We start from the raw sequence: 24768 nt of genomic DNA, 5'->3' as shown, positions 1-24768 counted from the left end.
ATGCATTGAAAGCAGCGCATGCACATAGATCTCATGCATATTCATTGGGGAAATCCTGAAAACCCGACTGGATATGGCCCTCAAGGAGGGACTTTGGGGACCCCTGGTCTATAGTATGTGAAATAAATTTGGAATAATGGAAGAGATTTTCAAAATAGGAATGCAGAGGATTTTTCCCCTTCTTGAGAGGCTCATCAATATAACAACCTCTTTTTCTAGCTGGCGGGTCATCAGGTTTTGAACCTCTAACCTTTACATGAAGAACTTGCTTTCAGGTATACTTTCCGAAGGGCTTTGAGCCCTCCTCATTCCCATCCCCCTCCCCATCACTCTACCCCAGTCTTAAGGAAGAGATTTCAGCAGGGAACAATTGTAATGTGGAAACAAAGATCTGAAGTTAACATTTTCAAATAAAATGTGTATTTAGATTATTATTATTTTTTTATTATTTTTTTTTTACTGTTGAGCAACACATGCTTAATGCAAATGTTTGTTGGGGTTTTGTTTTTTTGTTTTTTTAATTTTGCCTTTTTATTTTTGGCTTTCTTAGGCATCAAAACAGAAGATAGTCTCAGCCATTCTCCTGGACAGAGTGGTTTCCTTAGCTATGGTTCCAGTTTCAGTACCCCTTCTCCAGGCCAAGCACCATACACTTATCAGATGCATGGTCAGTAACACTGGTTTCTTTGTCATCTTTCACTTATAAGCATTTGGTTCTCTTGCCTTCTTAAAGTACCAGGAGCTAGCTGGATTTCGCAAACTAGAACCTGTGTGGTTCTTCAGTCTATTATGCCAGCAAAGTCGGTAGAGATTTTCAGTGACACTATCCGTGATTTATCCTTGCAAATCACTAGATAACCATGTAAACGACTGTCCTGCTAGCAAGGTACATGGCAGAATTAAGAGCCGTGTAAAAAATTATGCACAGAAAACCACAGCTGAAAAAAAATGAGTGTTCCTTCTCACTCCCACTAGATCTTGCCTGTGCAATGTATAAAAATGGCGTGAAACGAATCCTTCCAAATATTTGGGGGTCCTTTTCACTAAGCTGGAGTAAGTACTTAACGTAAATTAAAATGGATTACGGTGGGATGTGCTAAAGTGGGGGGGGTCAAACTCAAATACAAGTGGGCCAAAATTAAAAACTTGGACAAAGTTGCGGGCCAGCCTTGATATTTATTGAAAAAATGTCTACAATTGAGGAAAAACGAGGGCACAGGTGAAAAATGTAGGCCACGCTCAATAGGGTGATGGGGGGGATCAAAAGAGGAAATTGTACATACCAAAGTGTGCGAACCTGGGCATCAACAATGTCAAAAAACTGTCTACCGGCGGGCCAGCTCCAGTAGACATTTGATATTTGCTCGCGGGCCAAATATAATTACACTGTGAGCCAGATTTGGCCCCCCTCTGCTAAGATGTCCTATGGTAAGTTTTGGATCTGTGCATGCAAACCATGAGCTAAAAATTTATTTTTTTATTTTTTGGCCCATGTAGGCGCCTAGAATTTGGGGGCAGTAAGTGCTTGTGCTAATAGATTATATTTAGTTGAAATGGCCAACCTCCTTAGGAGGTGTGTAAATATGGTGTATTTGGCTGCAATAGTAAACCCAGTATTATATGTGTATATACATAGGACGATTGATTTGGTATAAACGTTCCTTGAGGCTGCTCTTTCATCCCTTTCCATCTATCCCCCTGTTCCCTCTCATTTATCTCTTCCCCATGCATCTGTATCTCACGCCTCTCCCACCACTATGTCCAATATTTCTTTCTTCCTCCCTATGCCCAGCAATTCACCTCTTTCTTCAACTCCCCATGTGCACCATCTCTCTTTCCCTCTCACTCAGATACCCAATTCTCCCTTCCTATTCCCTCCCTCACCTCATCATCTCTTTCCCTCACTCCCTCCATTCTTCCATCTTATGACTCATGCTCCCCTCCCTCCCTCCATTCTGTGTCCCAAGTTCATGCCCCCTCCCTCCTTCCTTCCATCCTTTGTCCGGTTTGTGCTCCCTCCCAAGTTCCAACGCACCCATCTTCCTCCCTCCCATGTCCCAACATGCCCCTCTCTCCCCCTCCCTCCCTCCAATCTGTGCCCCAAGTATGTGCCGCCATCTGGCCGGCACCGTCCTCCGTCCAGCTGTAGTCGTTCTCTGCACAAAGCCACAGGCAGTAGCTCCTATTGGTGTCTCGGCTGAGCTGGAAGCCTTCTCTCTGATGTCGGAGGAAAGGTTTCTGGCTTAGCCGCGGGACACACATAGGAACCGCTGCCCACGGCTTTGTGCAGAGGAACGACTGCGACTGGAAGGAGGGAGCTGGCCAGAAGGTAAACACCCGCCAGAAGGAGGCACGTACTTAGGGCAGAATGGAGGGAGGGAGGGAGAGGGGCACATTGGGACACCGAAGCTAGAACAGGACCCCGTTCGTAAGTACGAGTCCAATATAAGTCGGATGTTCATAAAATGAGGACTGCCTGTATGTTTTGCTTTTAAGCACTAACCAGTCATTTTCTGATTCACTAAAGGGTAAAAAGGATGTGGTTACAATCAAAGCCATTTACATATTTCACAGGTACTTATTTTGTACCTGGAGCAATGACACGTTAAGTAACTTGGCCAGAGTCACTAGGAACTGCAGTGGGAATCAAACTCAAACTTCAGGGTGCTGAGACAGCTGCTCTAACCACTAAACCATACCACCACTCCACTAACTGGTTAAGTGCCTCTGAAAAAGACTGGTTAGCCCTGAACAGGAGATTTAACAGGTCAGGAACTGTTTCTGTCCTGTTAAATCACTTTATTTAGACACAATGGGGCTGATAATCAATCCAACCTGCATTTATTTGAAAAAAAATCCCTGGACTTTCTAGTTGACCAGATATTTGGAGGGATTCATTTCATGGTGGGTTTTTTTTTGGGGGGGGGTTGTACATTGCACAGGCAAGATCTGTCCTGGGATGTGGAGGGTTAGAAAGAATATTAATTATTTTTTTCAGCTGCAGTTTCCAGTGCATAATTTTTCTTACACAACTCTGAATTTTGCAGCCTAGCGGGACAGTCATTTACATAATTAACTAATGATTTGCATGCGTTATCCAGGTGTCTAAAAACTGTCCATCCTTCCTCAATGTAATAAAAACTATGAGTGGTGCTCTGCAATGTATGTAATTTTAGCTGAACTTGGAGTAGGCATTCCTAGCAACATATTTTGGTTGAATATAGGTAAGCCACGCGGATTATATTTTCAAATCTATTCACACCTATAGCAATCTTCAAACTGAAAATAATCAGGCTATTTTACCACAACAAAATGTGCCGTCAACGGTCACTACCTTGCTGTACCTTTGTACTACGAATTAGTGACTCATGCAGTAAATTTTAATTTGTGTTTCTGCAACCAGGAACATTGCATATACCTCACCACAGTAACGTGAAGATTTTTTAGAAGATTAGGGGGTTCATAGACAACGGCGTGAAAGACAAAGGCGTGCCCGGACAATTGAGCGCAGCGCGGAGGCGCGCACCACTCTATGTTACTGTTTTTAGGGCTCCGACGGGGGGGGGGGGCGTGGGGGGGAACCCCCCCACTTTACTTAATAGACATCGCGCCGGCGTTATGGGGGGTTTGGGGGGTTGTAACCCTCCACATTTTACTGTAAACTTAACTTTTTCCCTAAAAACAGGGAAAAAGTGAAGTTTTCAGTAAAATGTGGGGGGTTACAACCTCCCAAACCTCCCACAACGCCCCCATAACGCGGCGCAATGTCTATTAAGTAAAGTGGGGGGGTTCCCCCCCACGCCCCCCCGTCGGAGCCCTAAAAACAGTAATTTAGAGCGGCACGCGCCTCCGTGCTGCGCTCAATTGTCTGGGCGCGCCTTTGTCCCGGCGCGCTTTTGACCTGACACCGATTAGGGTTACCAGATTTTACGTCAGTAAAATCCGGAACCCCTAGACCCACCCTCCAGGCCCTCCAAGTTCCATCCGTCCCTGCCCTGCTACGCACCAGCTCCGTCCCCTGCTGCCTGTTCGTCAGGCTGGAAGACATCCGCGCATGCGATGGCATCGCGTGCATGTGTGCGCGATGTCACCGTGTTGCATGCACGGATGCCCCCTCCCGACATGATTTCTTTTCAAAACCCATACCAAGTGCCGGGTTTTGAAAAGCCGTCCAGACCCCCTACTTGTCCTCAAAAGGAGGACAAGTCTGGTAACCCTAGTCAGGATGGCACTTTCACGATGCCTTCTCCCCACCCCATCCCAATCACCCTTCTTAAGCCATTATTATGAACCCCCAGCTCCTTCTCAAGACATGAATAAGAACTTCGTACTTCCAAACCAGTAGCATCTGTTGGGAGATCTTCCTTTAGGGTAGTGAGGGGGCAGGAGCAATCTTCAGATGCTTCTGCCCTGGCAACTCCCAGGTTTCAAAATGACCTCCTCGGCCCCCCAGCAGGAGCCTTTGCAATCATTAGGGACCAGGCTACCAAATTCAGGAAGTGCTTGCTCTCGCATTTCAACAGCAGTGCAGTGCTACCAGCTCAAGTCATCTGAAAACAATGAGAATTTCAGGGTGAAGGAACATGGTGGGCTAGCAAAGTCGGGTTGCCGGGATATCCACAATGAATATGCATGAAAGAAATTTGCATATAATGGAGGCCGTGTATGCAAATCAAGTTTATGCATATTCATTGTGGATATCCTGACAACCTGACTGGCAAGGGGGTGCTCCAGGACCGAGTTAAGAAACACTGGGCTAGCAGACTGAAATTAGTATCTAGCCATTTGATGATTTAAATAGCCTGATGTGATCTATATAATTTTATTTGAAAATTATGTATTCAGCGCTGTTTTCAGATTCATAGTTTGCTTTGAACATCGGGCAGCGTGTGGGAGTGCGTGGTGCAGTGGTTAGAGCTACATCCTCGGCACCCTGAGGTTGTGGGTTCGAATCCCACACTTCTCCTTGTGACCCTGGGCAAGTCACTTAATCCCCATTGCCCCAGGTACGTTAGATAGAGTGGGTGCCCACCGGGACAGTTAGGGAAAAATGCTCGAGTACCTGAATAATTTGAAATCCGCATAGAATTGTAGGATATGCGGAATATAAATTATAAATAAATGGTTAACATCAATAACGTGTAAGCTTAATCAAAAATCCTACCTGGCCGTGTTTCAGCAATTCTACCCACGGTGGGCCCTTTTCCAAATTTACAAAAAAAGAACATCTACAAACTGGTAAAACATACACCCCCAAATTCTGTAAAGGTTGCTCAAAGCTAGATGCCTCCATTGGTTCGTCTAGCTTTCGTAGATGCTTAACTTCATTGTTGCATCTGGGGAGGAAGAACTGATGTTTCAGCCATCAAGCTATGGCTTCCTACAGGGTGTGCTATGAGGTCTGCAGAATTCTAAAATTCAAATGCGTGGCCGACGGACTCTCCTGCTTCAGTCGCCTCAAGCCCCGGCCAATCAAGTTTGAGGACCCACTATAGATAAAGGCAAATTTCAGACCTCACAGCTCACCCTGAAGAAAGCCACCGCATGATGGCAGAAGCTTTGCTTCTACCTGCCCAGATGCATTGAGACCCAGACAACTGCAACAATCGTGACGCCAGCTGCAGGAGTCTAAGAGAACACCTAACTTAATTGATAAGCTTAATCGGTGCCGATAATTGGGAAGTAACATCTTGTAATTGGCATTGATTGGAGTTAATGGCAAGCTAGGCGCACGGCACAAAGAGGTTTGCGCCTACCTAAAAGCGGGCATGGTTAAGGGCAGATCATGGGCGGGCTTTTGGCTTAGGCGTTGTGCGCACAACTTAGGCGCATGCATGTAGGCCAAGAAAACCCTGGCTTAAATTGGGTGCGCCTAAAGGTTAGTGATTCCAGACAGTGCGCCTAAATTTCATAGAATCACCCTTAGCGATGAACTAATCAGCGCTGATTTTTTTTTTTTTAAGCGACATATATAGAATTGGGCCCACAATTTATCAAATTTTGAAAATGAAGAAAAGCAGCAGCCTCTGGGTTATCGGTCCAAGAACACCTCTCTCGAATTGACCTTGAGTGCATAACCGATTTCACTCGCATGGGGGATTCTCCACAGCTAACGGTGCTGGTGTCTCCTTCCAACCAAGCTAACCTCGTTACTTTCTCAAATTCGATTCGGGGTGGTCCTGTTCCAGCCCTCGTTTCAGTCCATAATGTGTTCTTTCTTCTAAATCTTGCTTGAGTCTTCTTGGGGAAAACAAGGCAAAGCTGGGATTGCTTTCCCCAATTATCCTTGTTCAGGTGGCCCAGGCTCCGATCCATCTGGCTGAGCTTCGGTGAATGTTGACTTTGAGAGCGTGCCCTTTATGTGACATACATTTTTCTAGCATCATGCATGCACAGTCACTCCACAGATGTAACACATTATCACATATAGCCAAAAACAATTACAGGAATGAAAGGAAGCAGAAAAAAAAAAAAAGCATCCAAATGGATCGGACCAATCGCCGTTTGTTTGTTTTGGAGATTTTTTAAAATAATAATCTGAATCGACTATGCCAGAGCATGTCTCAGGAAGTCAGAATTACTTTAGGCCTCAGACCGAAAGGACAAGAATGAATAAATCTCGCTGTTGTTTTGCTGTTATATCTGCTATTGGTATATTGTTCTTGGCTTAAGCATCGAGCCTGCCTGAAAAATGTCCACACTGACCTGCGTTTCGGTTTAATAAACAAAATGTACTGTTAGTTTTAAAGTTTTAACTCGACAAGAGCTGGTATTTTTCTAACCTGCCCACGTATTTTTCAGTTCCCTTTTGTGATTCGCAGAAAGCGGGGTGGATGGGTTTTTGGGAAGGAGTTTTTACCGTTCCCCCCTCTATTGTAGATAGCCGTAGCGTATAATCCACAGTCGGTCCATTTTTCAACCTGCGTGGTGACTGAGTTAAGCTAAACAGGAAGGGCTGTGGCTCACTGGTAGAGCTGCTGCCTCTGCACCCTGAGGTTGTGAGATCAAATCCCAGGGCTGCTCCTTGTGACCCTGGACAAGTCACTTAATCCTCCAGTGCCCACCGGTTTGAAATACCAAAGCCACAGAGAGGCAGAATCCAAGTCCCCCTTCCCTAAACATAAAACATGCAGCTAGAGGTACCGAATATGGTCACCAAGCCAGTACACTTAAATTCAGGATGTTATTCTATTCATTCGCATCTAGACATGCATGCATCCTAAGCGCCAATAACTGGTATTTATGTTTTTAATTTCAATATTTATATTCCACTCTATTATCCTCTTCTAGGTGGAATACACATTAGAGAATGACACGGTGACAAAATTCATCACCGTTCCCGTCCCCGCGGATAACCGCGGGAAACCATCTTCATGTCATTCTTTAAGGAGAGAGGGAAGAATCAGAGTATGAATGGCCACAACCACTGACCCGCAAGCTTTGCTTTGAAGAATGCTGGTGTAGAAGGACTGAGGTTGAAGCAGACACTACAGAATGACAGTCTCTGGTATCCAGAGCAGATATTGTGATGTCATAATGCCTCATTCCACCAGTGCCTAAGAGCCAATCACATCAATGATGTCACAATGGCTTCATTATCCTTGGCTCACATAAGAATCAGAGTATGACTGGCCACAACCACTGACCCACAAGCTTTGCGTTGAAGAATGCTGGTGTAGAAGGACCGAGGTTGAAATACACACTAGAAAATGACAAGGGATTATTTCCCGCGGTTATCTGCGGGGATGGGAACAGTGATGAATTTTGTCACCCTGTCATTCTCTAAAAATCATCAAAATTAAAGCATAGCACAAAACAGAAAAAAAAACCCAAAGACAACATAGAATCATACTAAAATCAGAGTAAAAACACAGACCTAACCATTAAGTTATCTGCCTCCTCCCCTTGCAGTTATGCACCGTCGGCCTGATTCTATATATGGCGCCTAAAAAAATCAGTGCCAAATAGAACAACGCCTAGCGCGATTCTACAAGGTGCGCCTACCTTGTATAGAATTATGTTTAGCACCTGTGTGCATCACGTAAGGTGCACTCATTTAGGACAACTAAAATCAGACCTAAATGCCAGCGCCTAAGTTAGGCGTGCATCGGATGTATTCTATAACCATGCATAGAACTTTTAGGAATGCCCACAATCCACCCCTGGCCATGCCCCCTTTTCAAATTGGCGCACTGCAATTGCTGCATGCTTTTTATAGAATCACGCTTTCCAAGCTGAGCACAAGTTCCTGGAGGAAAAGTCCATAGTCTGTTATTGAGAAAGACACAGGAGGAAGCCACTACTTGTCCTGTATCGGTAGCATGGAATGTTGCTACTCTTTGGGGTTCCGGAATATTTTATTACTCTTTGGGATTCCGGAATCTTGCTATTCTTTAGGATTCTGAATGGAATATTGCTATTCCATGGGTTTTGGCCAGGTACTAGGAACCTGGATTGGCCACCATGAGAACGGGCTACTAGGCTCAATGGACCATTGGTCTGACCCAGTAATGCTATTCTTATGTTCTTAATTTTTAATTAATGCCAAATAAATTGCAAGGCTTTTATTGCCAATTATCGGTGCCAATTAATTAAGTTGTGCATGCACATTGCCTATGCATACCAATGCCCATACACAACTTTAGACACTTTATATAGAATTGGGGGGCAATTGCCCTAGTGCGGTGTGTCTCAACTCGGGCCTGGATTACCCACCTTTCTAATCAGGTTTTCAGGATATCCACAACAGATATGCATGAAAGACATTTGCATATAATGGAGGCAATGTATGCAAATCAAGTTTATGCATATTCATTTTGGATATCCTGAAAACCAGGCCTGAGTTAAGAAACGCTGCTCTAGTGCATAACTACAAGGGGGGGGGGGGCATATACAAAGGCGGAGAATGTGTGGGCCATGGGTGTATTTTCAAATGACATGCGTAGCCGATAGGATACATTGTCACTTGGCGCATGTAGGCCCATCCATTTACACCTGTCATTGGCGAGGCATAAATGGTCATGCCTAAACTTAGGCATGCCCTTGCCAACTTACCTTAGTGTTCTTACCCCTAGTGCCAGCTTACCCCAGTGCCATTGTGGAATTAGTGCCCTTTGCTTCACCTCCCCCCCTCCCTGTTTCATACAAATTGTATCAGGCTCTTTAGGAATTAAATCAGTAAAGAGCACTAAAACTTAGGCACCAGAAATTTGTATTCTATAATGGTGTGTTTGCGTGCTAAATCTGTTATGGACAGGGCCGGATTTTCCTACAGGCTAACTAGGCTTCAGCCTAGGGCCTCAAGATCAAGAGGGGCCTACATTCAAATTGTTAGCAAAATTAAAATTGCACTATTCTAAAAACAGTGAACACTAAAACACTGAACTGAAAATAAGGAGAAATTCTACGCTTCGGGATCGGAACTGGCTCCGGCCGCAACGGGGCACCGACTCGGCTTCTCACTTTCTTTTTCTCACCCTGGGAGGAGGATCGGGGAGGGAAAGACGTCAGTCCGGAAATAGCTCCTGCCCCGCGGGGAGAGAGGCAAAACTTGGATCCGTCAGGACAGGGCGGCCCAGACTGGCATCGGGGAGGTGGGTGGGGTGGGGGGTTTCAGTGGAAGGGGGATGGGGATGGGAGGCAGGCAGGCTAGCATCGGAGGGGGGGTGAGGTGAGGAAGAACGCACTGGGAGCACTATGGACATAGGAAGGGGCAATGTTGTGTATTATATTTGATTAGTTATTGTTACAAGTACTATATATGGTGCTGAGAATAAATGTCCAAATAAGTGTTTTTGACTTTTTTTTAATTTATTATCCATGTAACATTTTTTATAAAGGTTAGTACCAATAACAACATGTTTCATTTAACATATTGATATATATCACAGTAATGATGTATTTTATTATCTCTCATGTAATTTACAAACTTAAAAATGGGAGGTGAAAGGGCCTCATAAGTGGAATAGCCTAGGGCCTCTTTTAATCTAAATCCGGCCCTGGTTATGGAATACTAACGCAGGTACCTAGATACGCTCCCAAATTTAGATGCACCTACTTGTAACATGTCTATGGTTGATGTAACTATCACTTAAGTGCACCAGTATAAATGTGGGAGTTATGTAAAGCAGATGCTTCTCCCACCGTGCAATTGTGCGTGTGAACATTTTGATGCCCCCAGAATAGCAGCTAAATCTACATTTGTGTGTTAGCTGTCATTTCGCTCTTGTTTTGGTGCCATTATCTGCTGTTATCTTCTCTATAGTTCGGTGCCTAATTGACCCCTAACTTATGGTGCACTCTGTAGCATTATCAACTTAATGATTTAATTAGCCCCAAATTCATGTATTTTCTGAAAATGCATAGAAGTCATATATGCACTGTCCACCTGTGAACAGGGTAGGATTAATTGTTTGGTGGGCCCAGCTTCTCCTTCTTCCCTTCATTACTCAGCGCAGCCGACCTCGCAGTCTTCAAAAGCCACGTCCTGTCTTTAACCTGGAACTTACCTGATTAGCGGATGAAAAATTGCTTCTAGCTGGGTAAATCCTGGCTCCACTGCTGTGGCACCAGCAAGATGGAGCTAAAGCCCCAAACTGGATGGTACTGCTGAAAACCCATGTTATTTAACCAAGTAGGAGCATCTCCTGCCTAGTTAATGACCCCCTTTTATCAAGCAGCACTAGAGGTCTTTTTAGCGCGGGATGGTACGATAAATGGCTCTGATGCTCGCTGAATTCCTATGAGCTTCAGAGCACTTACCTCGCCGGCCTATTCTAAAAGCTTCTAGCATAGCTTGATTTAAAAAAAACAAACAGGGGGGTAAATAATTTAAATATTGAGCCCTAAGCTTTTGTGTGTTGTGTTCTGCTTCTCCGTTTCACTGCCTCTTAAACTGAAGTTATCCACATAAAGTACCTTTGTTTTTGCTCTCGTGAACAGTTTTTAACCTGAATGTCCCTTCACCGGGCGTAGTTCAACAAACTAGTTCTAGCCAGTAGGATGATATGCACCTCCGAGTCCAGATCTTTGGAGTAATCTGCCAGTTTAGATAAAATCTGAAGGCAGCTTGTTGTACAGTCAGCACACATGGGGATTGATAGATGCCGGATAAATGTAGTTTCTGGTTGCTTGAGAGTTACTATTAAAAATAGGCCTAACTAATACTATACCCCATACTATGCCATACCATAAATTGGGCACGTGGTAGGCAAAGCTTGGGCGTACTCAGGTGTGGCATGCCAAGTTTACACTTAAATTTCCATCAAAAATTGATCATTTCATTTTTATTTTACGTGTATTTCTTAGATTTTTTTTCTGGTTGCTTGAGAGTTCTGGTTGCTTGAGTTCCGGTTAACAGAGTCTACTGTTTTAGAAAAAGAACTTAAAACTTGTCTTTTTGAGAGAGCTTTGTAGTGTCTCGGTTTATAGATTGAATTTTGATTTATATGTCTGTCTGTTTTTTTATTGTTTAGAGCGGTGTTCAACCTTTTTACACCTATGGACCGGCGGAAATAAAATAATTATTTCGTGGACCGGCAAACTAATAAGACTGAAATTTTTAAAAACCCCATTGCCGCCCCATCCCCACGAGCTCTGTCCCATTAACCATCTGATCCCATCCGCACAAGCCCCAAATAGTTATGATTTTATATTGAACATATTTTATTAAAGTATAAAAAGAAACAATATTCTGTACAATTGTCATTTTATAAATATAAATAATACAGGGCAAGGATCAACAAAACCCCCGTCTCCCCTCCCCGTCACATATATCCCCTCTACTATCAAGAAAACTGAATAAGCCAAATTATTACAGAATGCTACACAAATATCATGCTAACAGAATACCACAGTCACACATGGCAGGAATGGTGTTAGGGGAGTGGAACTAGGGCAACTGCCTCCTGGTCAGAGAGAGCCCTAAGCCAGCTGGAAGGTAAAGATGCACTGCCTGGGATTTGCACTCCCCAGTTATGCCTAACATCAGCTCTAGCAGGATACATATTTTAAATCTGATATATTCTAATCACAAGATAGAAATAAAATTATTATTTTCTACCTTTTGTCGTCTCTGGTTTCTGCTTTCATCTTCTTTTCACTCTGTTCCATCCAGCGTCTGCCCTCTGTCTCTTCAATCCAGCATCTGCCTCTTCCATCCACTGTCTGCCCTCTACCCCTCCCCCTTCCATATGGTATCTGCGTTCTTTCTATGCCCCTCTCTCCTACACCAGATCTAGCATCTTTGTCCCTCTTTCCTTATTTTTCATCTGATCCCCCTTCCCAGCATCAATCTCTTTCTACTTTGTCATTCCTCTGTCTCTCCCCTTTCCCTCATATGATCTCTCCATTCCATCCTGACTCCTTCCCCTCCTCTAATCTCCCTGCCAGCTGTTTCCTTCCAATGTTCCTCCTCCCCTGTCCAGTAGTACCTTCTCCTTTTCTTCCTCCCCTTATCCAACAGTAATTCTCATCCCTTCCCCTTCTCCCCTGTCAGCAGTAGCCCCTTCCCCTCCCTTGTCCAGGAGTACCCCTTCTCCCTTTCCTCCTCCTCTTATCCAACAGTAACTCTCTTCCCTTCCCTTTCCCTTCTCCCCTGTCAGCAGTAGCCCTTTCCCCTCCCTTGTCCAGGAGCACCCCTACTCCCTTCCCTCCTTCCCTCTCCAGCAAATGTTTCCTCTATGTAGGCTAGCGGCAGCTCTGTGTGCTTTTAACTTCGGCACACAGCTGCCCCTAAGCAGTATTTTAGCCGCGGTTTCATGAGGCAGCCTCGGGGCCTTTGGTAGGCCGGCCCACTTTGATGATGCGATGTGGGCCGGCCTATCAAAGGCCCCGAGGCTGCCTCATGAAACCGCGGCTAAAATACTGCTTAGGGGCAGCTGTGTGCCGAAGTTAAAAGCACACAAAGCTGCCCCTGCTTGTCTGGGGGTGCGGAGACATACGCGGCAGGAGTAGGAGGTGGAAGGCAGGAGTGTCGGCATAGCGACGGCAACAGGAAGTTGCAAGTCAGCTGACGCCGGCACTTTTTGCTGTGGCTGGGGACCCGAATCCTTCGCAGACTGGCAACATTTTTTTGCGGACCGGCACCGGTCCACGGACCGGCGGTTGAAGAACTGTGGTTTAGAGTATGGATTTGGTTTCAGAGTTTTGTGTTTTGTTTTTTTTTAATATTTAAGTATTTTTATTGATTTCACTATATTATCAAGTATAACTTGTACAGAAAGCAAATTTAACCAAAGCATATTAATCATTAAACATTAAATCCTTACTTAACAAAAGTTAAGTAAAATTACAAGAAGAATTATTATGGTGAAATTAGCTCAAGTCCTCTTTAGATCCAAGAATTATATTGGCAAGAAATAAGAAGAGATATAATCAATACATCAAAGTAATGCTGTTCTATACATCGGGAACGAAGCCACTATTTTCCTCAAGATTGAATTTTATCCTTGTCCAGACGGGACATAGCCAAAAAATTAGTTGAGTGATACTGAACAATGCACTTACAAGGGTGTCTTAAGTAAAATGTAGCTCCTAGTGAGATGACCCCTGGTTTTAAAAGAAGAAAATCATGCCTACGTTTTTGCGTTTCCCTTGAAACATCAGGGAACATTTGAATTTTACAACCAAGAAATTCCTTCTGTTTATTCCTAAGAAATAGTCTCAATAACCATAACATGTAATTTCTTTTCCCTTACTTTTCCACTCGATTTATAAACTTATGTAAACCTTTTCCTACCCTTTCTCATTTTTAAGTTCTTGTAAACCGTGCCGAGCTCTACTTCCGTGGAGATGATGCGGTATATAAACTTAAGGTTTAGTTTAGTTTAGTTTAGATAGAGCCAATGTAACAACTAATGTTGCTGGTGTTGCCACCTCCATGTCTGATTTCTCCAAAATTTCAGTAATAATTAATGCTTATCCTTGAGTAGGTTCAGGTTGCTGTTGATGTGGAATTTTTCTGGGGAGATAATATACCTGAGAGAATGGTGGAACATTTCCCTCCGGAACTTCCAAAATTTCTGTTAAATATCTCCTATGCATGTCTCTAGGTGAAACCATGATTACTCTTGGAAAATTTATCAGTCTCAAGTTATTAATACGCGCATGGTTCTCTAATGTCTCTACTTTTCTTCTAAGATTTAAATTATCTTTAATTATAGTTTCCTGAAGTTGTTTTACTGAAGCCATGTCTTGCTGAATCTTTTGAAGTATATTTTTTGAAGAAGTCATGTCCATTTTTAATTTTTCTATCTCTTCTGAATGGTGAATCAGTTTATTTTCAATTTGTTGGAAATTGGGGCTAATTGTCTTCCCAAAATTTGCTACCAGGTCCCAAAGGGCTTCTAAGGTCACCACAGCAGGCCTTTCCCAAAAGAAACTTGTATTGAAGTGCATAGTCTCTCAACTTCCTTAAGATATCCATGGCTCTATTCCTTCTGGGTCAAACCTCCTCCTGCTGCTGTAATTTCCACAGAGTCCTCTTCAGAGATTACCCAAACCGGGATCTCCATTCCCAGGCTCCCTGGTGTTGAATCTGCCTCTGGGGATAGGACTGCCCCTTCATTCGGAGTTTCCTCGCCCCTGGGAGAACTGGCTATCTGTGGTGGAGGAGGCGGTGCTCTAATCTCCGGGCTGAAAGTAATATCTGGCCCAAGAGAAATCCCGCCGGTCTGGCCCACACCCGGGATCCTCAGCGGGCTAACCTCTGGAGTTGTAGACGCAGCTCCCTGCATCCTCCGGAGCAAGTCCTCAATGTTGCCGAGAGTCGGCCCTCCTGAGCGCTGCTAGGCACCAGCAGTGCTCCGGCCTCTCCTCTTCGGCATTGCGTTCAGGTAGGAATGTAGTTAAACTGGAAACAGCTGTCACCAGCATAAAGTAAAACAGTCGACGAGCTCGGGTTGGATGCACGTTACCCGATCGCATAGGCAGCGGCCATCTTGGATCCTCAACTAAAACTATTGTTAATCGGTTTCAGAGTTTTAAGGATGTGAGTCTGATTTGTTTGTTTTTGAACTGTCTCATTTTACGTTTAATAGTGGGCTGCCCAGAACTGCTAGAGATGGCTGTAAATATTGGACCCGATGTTCAAAGCGATTAAACCAAAGAGGCTCTTACTTGTTTAACTCGCATTGAGAGCCTCAGGAGGGGATATTCAGTGGCATTTTATCATGCAGTACCACTGAATGTTAGGAATTATCAGGAAAGGAATGGAAAACAAAGATGAAAATATTATCATGTCCTTGTATTGCTCTATGGTACGGCCGCACCTCGAATACTGTGCACAATTCTCAAAAAAGATATAGCGGAATTAGAAAAGGTACAGAGAAGGGCAACGAAAATGATAAAAGGGATGGGGTGACTTCCCTATGAAGAAAGGCTAAAGCACCTAGGGCTCTTAATGTTGGAGAAGAGACAACTCAGGGGTGATATGATAGAGGTCTATAAAAGAATGAGTGGAGTGGAAAGGACTGGGGGCATGCGATGAAGCTACTAAGGAATAGATTTAAAACAAACCGGAGAAATTATTTCTTCACACAATGTGTAATTAAACTCTGGAATTTGTTGCCAGAGAATGTGGTGAAATCAGTTAGCTTAGCAGGGTTTAAAAAAGCTTGTATAATTTCCTAAAAGTGAAGTCCATAGGCCATTATTGAGATGGCTTGGGGAGATCCACTGCTTATTCCTAGGATAAGCAGCATAACATCTGTTATCCCAGGACAAGCAGGCAGCATATTCTTGACTGATGGGTGACGGCACCGACGGAGCCCCGGTACGGACAATTTTAGAGTGATTGCACTCTAAGAACTTGGAAAGTTCTAGTAGGCCGCACCGCGCACGCGCGAGTGCCTTCCCACCCGACAGAGGCGCGCGGTCCCCAGTTTCTTAGTTTCCGCGGAGCTAAGAAGACGCATTTTCAACTGCCTTTTTCTCTTTTCGCCTTCCCGCTCGCGTAAACCGTTTTGGAAATTGTTATTTCCCCTTTTTTTTCTTTTTCTTATTTTCTTTTAAAAAAAGAAAAAAAAAAGAATTTTCTTTTTTTCTTCTTTTTTCGGGTTCGCCCCGGCGGGGCCTGCTGCCACCATCGAGGCCTCGGCCTTCGATTTGACAGAAGCCGTCTTTGCGTTCATGCCCCCCCAACCCGGATTTAAGAAGTGCCAGCGGTGCGCGAGGCCCATTTCTTTCACTGCCTGGGTCCTGACCATTGAGCGTCCACCTGCACCCGCTGTGCCACTCTCAAAAAGAGAACCTTAAAAAACTGACAGATCCAGCAGCGGTTATTATTTGGTACCGATATGTCGGATTCGGCGGCACCGGCTCCGACTTCGGCACCGACGCAGTCGGCACCTACCTCATCGACATCGCGCAACACTGCGCCGGCGTCGCATTCCTCAGATAAGCCGGCTAAGAAGCCTTCCCCGCTGGAGCGTCCTCCGGTCTCAGTAGCAGCGAGCCCAGTTCTGCCGACCTCGAGGCACCCGCGGAAGCGCTCCGCTCCGATTGAGGTGAGCCCCTCGACCTCGGGTTCCTCTTCGGAGTGTAGAGCGGCACCGAAGGTACCGCAGAAGAAAAAAGCGGTACCGGTGCCTTCCCTGGATGAGCGAATTGCCGCCGTCCTGCAGGCTCAGCTCAAGGAGCAGTTACAGCAGCTCCTTCCTGCTCTTTTGCAACCGAGCCTTCCAGTCCCGGTCCGGTCTGAGCCACCGGTACCGGCGGTGGAACAGCCTCTTTTATCGGCATCCACTCTGTTGGTACCGGTGCATTCGGCTTCATCAGTATCCATGCCGATCTTAGCGCCGGAACCCAGGTCCTTACACCAGGCTGTGCAAACTTCAGCACCGACACAGCCTATCACATCTCCCGGTACCGTTTCCCAGAGGTCTGGTAAGTCGATTCGCATAACTCGACACCTAGAACCCTCCACACCGGAGTCCCGGGACCGCAGCTTTCAAGTAAGGGACCCTGATCTGTGGGGTGACTCAGAGGAGCCTCTTCTCTCTGAGGGTGAGTGTTCATCAGGGGACGAGGATCCTTCTCTTTTAGATCCATCCTCTAAGCCTGATGCAACCTCTTTCACCTCTTTTCTTAAAGAGATGTGTGACTCCCTCTCTATTCCCTTGGAGGCTGAATCCAAAAAATCCAAAGCATTTCTCGATGCACTGGATTTTGACCAGCCTCCAAGGGAATTTCTAAAATTGCCTCTCCATGATATACTACAAGAGACTTTCTACAAAAATCTAGAGACACCTTTGACCGTCCCAGGAGCTCCCCGCAAACTGGACTCCTTATATAAGGTCATACCTATTCCGGGCTTTGACAAACCACAACTCCCTCATGAATCTCTTTTGGTGGAATCCACTTTAAAGAAATCCACGGGAGCTAGTGTGTACGCCTCTGTCCCTCCTGGCAGAGAATATAAGGCCATGGATAAGTTTGGCAAACGGTTATATCAGAATGCGATGCTGGCTAATAGATCAGGGAATTATGCTTTCCATTTTTCATTCTACCTTAAGCATCTCATTCAGAATTTGTCCACTTTTGAAAAGTACCTCCCTGACCGAAAAAGATCTGCTTTTCGCCAATCTTCTTCATCACTCTTACAACTTCGTAAGTTCATGGTCAGATCGATCTATGACACCTTTGAGCTGACCTCTCGGGCCATGGCTATGTCAGTGGCCATGCATCGACTGGCTTGGCTCAGAGTTTCAGAACTTGATGTCAATCATCAAGATCGACTGGCTAATGCACCTTGCCTGGGGGATGAGCTGTTTGGAGAATCCATGGACTCCATTACCCAAAAGCTCTCAGCTCATGAGACTAGGTGGGATACTCTCCTCAAAACAAAAAAGAAGACCCCCACCCACCAGGCCCTTTCGCCAGCAATCGGCCTACCAACGTCGATTTGTGGCTCGTCCTCTGCCACCGGCCCCTCAACAACCCAGGCGTCAGAGGCAACAACAGAGGCAAAACACTAGACCAGCTCAGCAGCAACAACAAGTGAAGCCTCCTCCTCTACAGAAATCCTCACAATCCTTTTGACTTGATTCTCCAGGACATAGCCAGTAACCCACCATCTACCCATCTTCTGCTGCCCATATGAGGATGTCTTACTCATTTCATAAGCCGTTGGGAAACCATCACCTCGGATCAGTGGGTCCTCAACATCATCCGCCACGGCTACTCTCTCAACTTTCAGACTCTTCCTGCCCAAGGTCTGCCAAAAGAGTCTGCTTTGAACACTCCTCAGTCTTCCCTCCTTCTTCAAGAGGTTCAATCCCTCCTCCTTCTGAACGCCATAGAGGAGGTTCCTCTAGATCAGCAGGGACAGGGATTCTACTCTCGTTATTTTCTAGTCCCCAAAAAAACAGGAGATCTCAGACCCATCCTAGATCTTCGCGATCTCAACAAATGCTTGGTCAAAGAGAAATTCAGAATGCTTTCTCTGGCCACTCTTTACCCTCTTCTCAATCAGGGCGACTGGCTATGCTCCCTCAATCTCAAAGAGGCATATACTCACATACCGGTCAATCTGGCCTCCAGACAGTACCTCCGCTTCATGATCCATCATTGTCATTACCAATACAAGGTTCTGCCCTTCGGTCTTGCCTCCTCTCCAAGAGTATTCACCAAATGTCTGATTGTGGTGGCTGCCTTTCTACGTTCTCACCACCTTCAAGTCTTTCCTTACCTGGACGATTGGTTAATCAAGGCCACTTCATCTCAGACAGTACTTCTGGCCACCAACCAAACCATCCTGTTTCTACGACTTCTGGGGTTCGAGATCAATCTACCCAAATCTCATCTCATCCCTACTCAGAGACTTCAGTTCATTGGAGCGGTGCTGGACACAGTCCTCATGAGAGCGTTCCTGCCGTCCAACCGTCTTCAAACTCTTCAGTCTCTATGTCAGCAGGTACTTCCTCAACGTTCCATCTCTGCCAAGCAAATGATGATACTCTTGGGTCACATGGCCTCCACAGTTCATGTCACACCCTTCGCACGTCTTCACCTGCGCACTCCTCAATGGACCCTAGCTTCTCAGTGGTCCCAAGCGACGGATCCCTGCTCACGACACATATCTGTGACATCGTCTCTTCGTCAGTCTCTGCAATGGTGGTTGATATCCTCAAATCTCTCCAGAGGTCTTCTGTTCCATCTACCTCCTCATCAACTGATCATCACCACCGACGCCTCCCCTTACGCCTGGGGAGCTCATTTGAACAAGTTCCAAACTCAAGGTCTTTGGACAGCCCAGGAAATGAAACATCACATCAATTTCCTGGAACTCAGAGCGATGTTTTATGCCCTCAAGGCCTTCCAACATCTTCTCTTTCCTCAAGTCCTCCTGCTGTGCACAGACAATCAAGTTGCAATGTACTACATCAACAAGCAGGGTGGGACAGGCTCTCGCCTCTTGTGCCAGGAAGCCCAGAAGATTTGGGCTTGGGCCACAGATCACCAACTCTTCCTGAAGGCGATCTACATTCAGGGAGAGCAGAATTCCTTGGCGGACAAACTCAGCAGAATTCTCCAGCCTCACAAGTGGACTCTCGATCCTTTAACTCTACAGTCTATCTTCGCTCAGTGGGGCACTCCTCAGATAGACCTCTTTGCAGCTCCTCACAATCACCAGCTGCCCCTCTTCTGCTCCAGACTCTACTCTCCTCACCGTCTGACAGCGGATGCATTTCTCCTGGATTGGTCCAATCTGTTCCTGTATGCTTTCCCTCCGCTACCTCTCATGTTACGAACCTTGTTCAAGCTCAAGAGGGAACAGGCCAACATGATTCTCATCGCTCCACGATGGCCCAGACAACATTGGTTCTCCCTTCTACTTCAACTCAATTCCAGGGAGCCTATTCTTCTTCCATTGTTTCCTTCTCTGCTTACACAGCATCAGGAGACCCTTCTGCATCCCAACCTACAGTCTCTGCACCTGACAGCTTGGTATCTCTCGGGCTGACTTCGAATGATACTTTGTTGTCTCAGCCCGTTCGTTCTATTCTGGATGCCTCCAGGAAACCTGCAACTCTGCAATGTTATCATCAGAAGTGGACAAGATTTTCTTCCTGGTGTCGTCTTCATCATCATAATCCTACGTCCCTTGCAGTGGAGACTTTGTTGGATTACCTTCTTTCTTTGTCTGACTCTGGTCTCAAGTCTACTTCCATCAGAGTCCACCTCAGTGCTATTGCTGCTTTTCATGAGCCAGTTCATGGGAAACTCCTTTCAGCTCATCCCTTGGTTTCCAGGTTCATGCGGGGTCTTTTCAATGTGAAACCACCTCTTAAAGCACCCCCTGTAGTCTGGGATCTCAATGTGGTTCTCTCCGCCTTAATGAAGCCTCCGTTTGAACCTTTGGCTACGACTCCTTTCAAGTTTCTCACGTGGAAAGTGGTCTTCCTTATTGCTCTAACCTCTGCCAGGAGGGTCAGTGAGCTACATGCACTAGTTGCGGATCCACCTTTTACAATCTTTCATGACAAGGCGGTTCTGCGTACACATCCAAAGTTTCTCCCTAAGGTTGTCTCTGAATTCCATCTCAACCAATCCATTGTTCTGCCTGTCTTCTTTCCGAAACCTCACTCTCATTCTGGAGAACAGGCTCTACATACTTTGGACTGTAAGAGGGCTCTAGCTTACTATTTAGAGTGTACTAAGCCCCACAGATCAACTCCCCAACTCTTTCTGTCCTTTGATCCTAATAAATTGGGACGTCCTGTTTCTAAACGTACATTGTCTAATTGGCTTGCAGCGTGTATTTCATTCTGTTATGCTCAGACCGGACTGACACTGGAAGGTTCTGTCACGGCCCATAGAGTTAGAGCTATGTCAGCATCTGTAGCTTTCCTCCGTTCCACGCCTATTGAGGAAATCTGCAAGGCTGCTACTTGGTCCTCAGTTCATACTTTTACATCTCACTATTGTCTGGATGCATTCTCCAGAAGGAATGGACACTTCGGCCAATCTGTTTTGCAAAATTTGTTTTCCTAATGGCCAACCTTCCCTCCATCCCTCTTTTTGTTAGCTTAGAGGTCACCCATCAGTCAAGAATATGCTGCCTGCTTGTCCTGGGATAAAGCACAGTTACTTACCGTAACAGGTGTTATCCAGGGACAGCAGGCAGATATTCTTGCGTCCCACCCACCTCCCCGGGTTGGCTTCTTAGCTGGCTTATCCTAACTGGGGACCGCGCACCTCTGTCGGGCGGGAAGGCACGTGCGCGGTGCAGCCTACTAGAACTTTCCAAGTTCTTAGAGTGCAATCACTCTAAAATTGTCCGTACCGGGGCTCCGTCGGTGCCGTCACCCATCAGTCAAGAATATCTGCCTGCTGTCCCTGGATAACACCTGTTATGGTAAGTAACTGTGCTTTTTGTTACTTGGGACCTGGGTTGGCTACTGTTGGAAACAGGATGATGGGCTTGATGGACCTTCGGTCTGTCCCAGTATGGCAGCTCTTATGTTCTTATGAATATCTCCCCCTCAATGCCAGAAATACATCCCCCCAGCCTAACAATGGTAATGATCATCTTTAAACAACATACAAAAGTGAGTGTTGATGACCCAGGAGGGCAACAGAACACCCCAAAATTCACCATAGTTGAAAGAAGACCGCACCTTCAAACAGATATAAAGAAGATGGAGTCTGTCCAGAGGACGGCTACTAAAATGGTCAGTAGTCTGTCATAAAGCCTATGGAGATGGTCTTAATGATCTGACTATGTATAATTTGGAAGAGAGGTGGGAGGGACAATATGGTAGAGATGTTTAAATATCTACCTTGTTTCCCCGAAAATAAGCCCTACCCCGACTCCCAACACTCCTCGACTCCATCCATGACACTAGGACTGCTCGATTTGCCCAAAAAAAATCAGACTTGTCAATTCAGTGATCCCCACCCTGGTGAGACCTGACGTACCTCTGCTCTGAGTTCTCCAAAACCAGTTGCCATCACTGCTGTTTTTGGAGGCCTCTGAGCGGAGGTATGTCAGTCTCACGGTGGGAGGGTCTGCTGCACAAGGGGATGGGTGTCAGGGGAGGAAAGATGCTGCACATGGAGGGGGGGCCAATAAAGGAAAGAGGAAGAATTGGGGTGGAGGAGGGGAAGGAAGAGATGATTGTTGTACATGAAGAAAAAATAAGACATCCCCCAGAAATAAGCCCTAATTTGTTTTTTGGAGCCAAAATTAATATAAGACACGGTCTTATTTTGGGGGAAACACGGTACTTGGCATAAATGCCAGAGTTGTGGAGTTAGTTCAAAAAACCTCCAACTCCTTTATTATGGTATCTCCACTTCGACTCTGACTCATTTATTTATATATCTATATGGGTGTTGTACTACATGCAAGGTGTGGCTTCTTGGAATTTTGGTTTAATTTATGTTTATCATTTTTGAGCAGCTATTATGGATTTGGCATTTGTGTTCTGTATGTGTGACTGAGGTGTTCTGTTAGCATGATTTTTCATGCAGCATTTTGTAGTAATTTGGCTTGTTCAGTTGTCTCGATAGTGGAGGGAATATTTTTGAGGGGGAGATGGGGGGTTTGTATTTGTGATTTATAAAATGACAGTTATACAGAATATTGTTTCTTTTTATACTTTAAGACAATGATTTCAATATAAAATCATAACTATTTGAGGCTTGTGCGAAAGGGATCACAGTTCATGGAGACAGGGACAAACTTTGTCCCCATCTCATAAGAACATAAGAATTGCCGCTGCTGGGTCAGACCAGTGGTCCATTATGCCCAGCAGTCTGCTCACACTTCGGCCCTCTGGTCAAAGACCAGCGCCCTAACTGAGACTGGCCCTACCTGCGTATGTTCCGGTTCAGCAGAAACTTGTCTAACTTCATCTTGAATCCCTGGAGGGTGATTTCCCCTATTACAGACTCCGGAAGAGCGTTCCAGTTTTCTACCACTCTCTGGGTGAAGAAGAACTTCCTTACGTTTGTACAGAATCTATCCCCTTTTAACTTTAGAGAGTTCCCTCTCGTTCTCCCTACCTTGGAGAGGGTGAACAACCTGTCCTTATCTACTAAGTCTATTCCCTTCAGTACCTTGAATGTTTCGATCATGTCCCCTCTCAATCTCCTCTGTTCGAGGGAGAAGAGGCCCAGTTTCTCCAATCTCTCACTGTACAGCAACTCCTCCAGCCCTTTAACCATTTTGGTCGCTCTTCTCTGGACCCTTTCGAGTAGTAGCATGTCCTTCTTCATGTACAGCGACCAGTGCTGGACGCAGTACTCCAGATGAGGGCTTACCATGGTCTGGTACAGCTGTATGATAACCTTCTCCAATCTGTTTATGATCCCCTTCTTTATCGTTCCTAGCATTCTGTTCACCCTTTTCGCCGTGACCACCCATTGTGCGGATGGCTTTATCGACTTGTCGATCAGAACTCCCAAGTCTCTTTCCTGGGCGGTCTCTCTAAGTACCGCCCCGGACATCCTGTATTCGTGCATGAGATTTTTGTTACCGACATGCATCACTTTACATTTATCTATATTGAACCTCATCTGCAATGTCGATGCCCATTTCTCGAGCCTGATTATGTCACGTTGCAGATCTTTGCAATCCTCCTGCGTCTTCACTACTCTGAATAACTTCATATTGTCTGCAAATTTAATCACCTTACTCGTCGTACCTATGTCCAGATCGTTTATAAAGATGTTGAAGAGCACGGGTCCAAGCACCAAGCCCTGCGGCACCCCACTGGTAACGCTCTTCCAGTCCGAGTATTGTCCATTTACCCCCACTCTCTGTTTCCTATACTCCAGCCAGTTTTTAATCCATGGCTCGCAATTTTCCGAAGTAGTCGTTCATGCGGAACCTTGTCAAACGCCTTCTGAAAATCCAGATATACAATGTCGACCGGGTCGCCCTTGTCTATCTGCCTGTTTACTCCCTCAAAGAAGTGCAGCAAGTTTGTCAAACAAGATCTGCCTTTGCTGAAACCGTGCTGGCTGATCCTCATCAGACCGTGTCCGTCAAGGTGATCAATGATGCAGTCCTTTATCAGCGCCTCTACCATCTTTCCCGGTACCGAGGTCAAACTCACCGGTCTGTAGTTACACGGATCCCCCCCTCGAACCTTTCTTGAAGATTGGCGTAACATTCGCCACCTTCCAGTCCTCTGGAATCTTTCTCAATTTGAAGCAGTTCAGCTATGGTCCCTTTCAGTTCCTTGATGACCTTCAGATGGATGGCATCCGGTCCTGGGGATTTATCGCTCTTTAGTCTATCAATCTGCCTGCATACCTCATCTAGACTAACTGTCAATCCTGTCAGTTTCTCTTCTTCGTTTCCAGCATATAGCCTGGTGAGTATGCTGTGTTCATCTTCGGTAAATACAGACGCAAAAAATGTGTTCAGTTTGTCGGCGATTTCTTTATCTTCCTTTGGCACTCCTTTTATTCCACGGTCATCCAATGGCCCCACCGCTTCCTTTGTGGGTCGTCTCCCCTTAATATATCGAAAGAACGGCTTGAAGTTTTTCGCCTCCTTGGCTATTTTTTCCTCGTAGTCTCTTTTGGCCCCTTTCACTGCCTTGTGGCACCTGCGTTGATGTTGTTTGTGCTTATTCCAGTTTTCGTCTGTTTTTCACCTTTTCCATTCCTTAAATGAAGTGTTCTTCCTTCACCTCTACAGTGAGCCACGCTGGTTCTTTGTTCTTTTTCCTCTTGGATCCTTTGTTGATACGCGGTATATGTAGATTTTGCACCTCGGTGACTGTGTCTTTAAAAAGGGACCAAGCTTGCTCT

At 45.5% G+C, this 24768-nt stretch overlaps 1 protein-coding gene across 5 annotated transcripts in view; it reads left to right on the top strand.

Moving 5' to 3' along the window:
- The window catches only part of EYA2 (EYA transcriptional coactivator and phosphatase 2), a 261571-nt gene that overhangs the window by 89882 nt on the left and 146921 nt on the right, over positions 1 to 24768 (top strand). For 4 of the 5 annotated variants that reach the window (XM_033915077.1, XM_033915075.1, XM_033915074.1 and 1 more), the window contains exon 6: positions 551 to 667. The exons of the other annotated variant lie outside the window; for it this stretch is intronic. In XM_033915077.1, the coding sequence (XP_033770968.1) occupies positions 551 to 667 (117 nt within the window). The remainder of the gene's footprint in view (positions 1 to 550; positions 668 to 24768) is intronic. 5 annotated transcript variants of the gene reach the window in all.

Source organism: Geotrypetes seraphini, chromosome 11, assembly GCF_902459505.1.
Source record: "Geotrypetes seraphini chromosome 11, aGeoSer1.1, whole genome shotgun sequence".
Classification (NCBI taxonomy): domain Eukaryota; kingdom Metazoa; phylum Chordata; class Amphibia; order Gymnophiona; family Dermophiidae; genus Geotrypetes; species Geotrypetes seraphini.
This window is presented reverse-complemented; position numbering and strand designations above follow the sequence as displayed.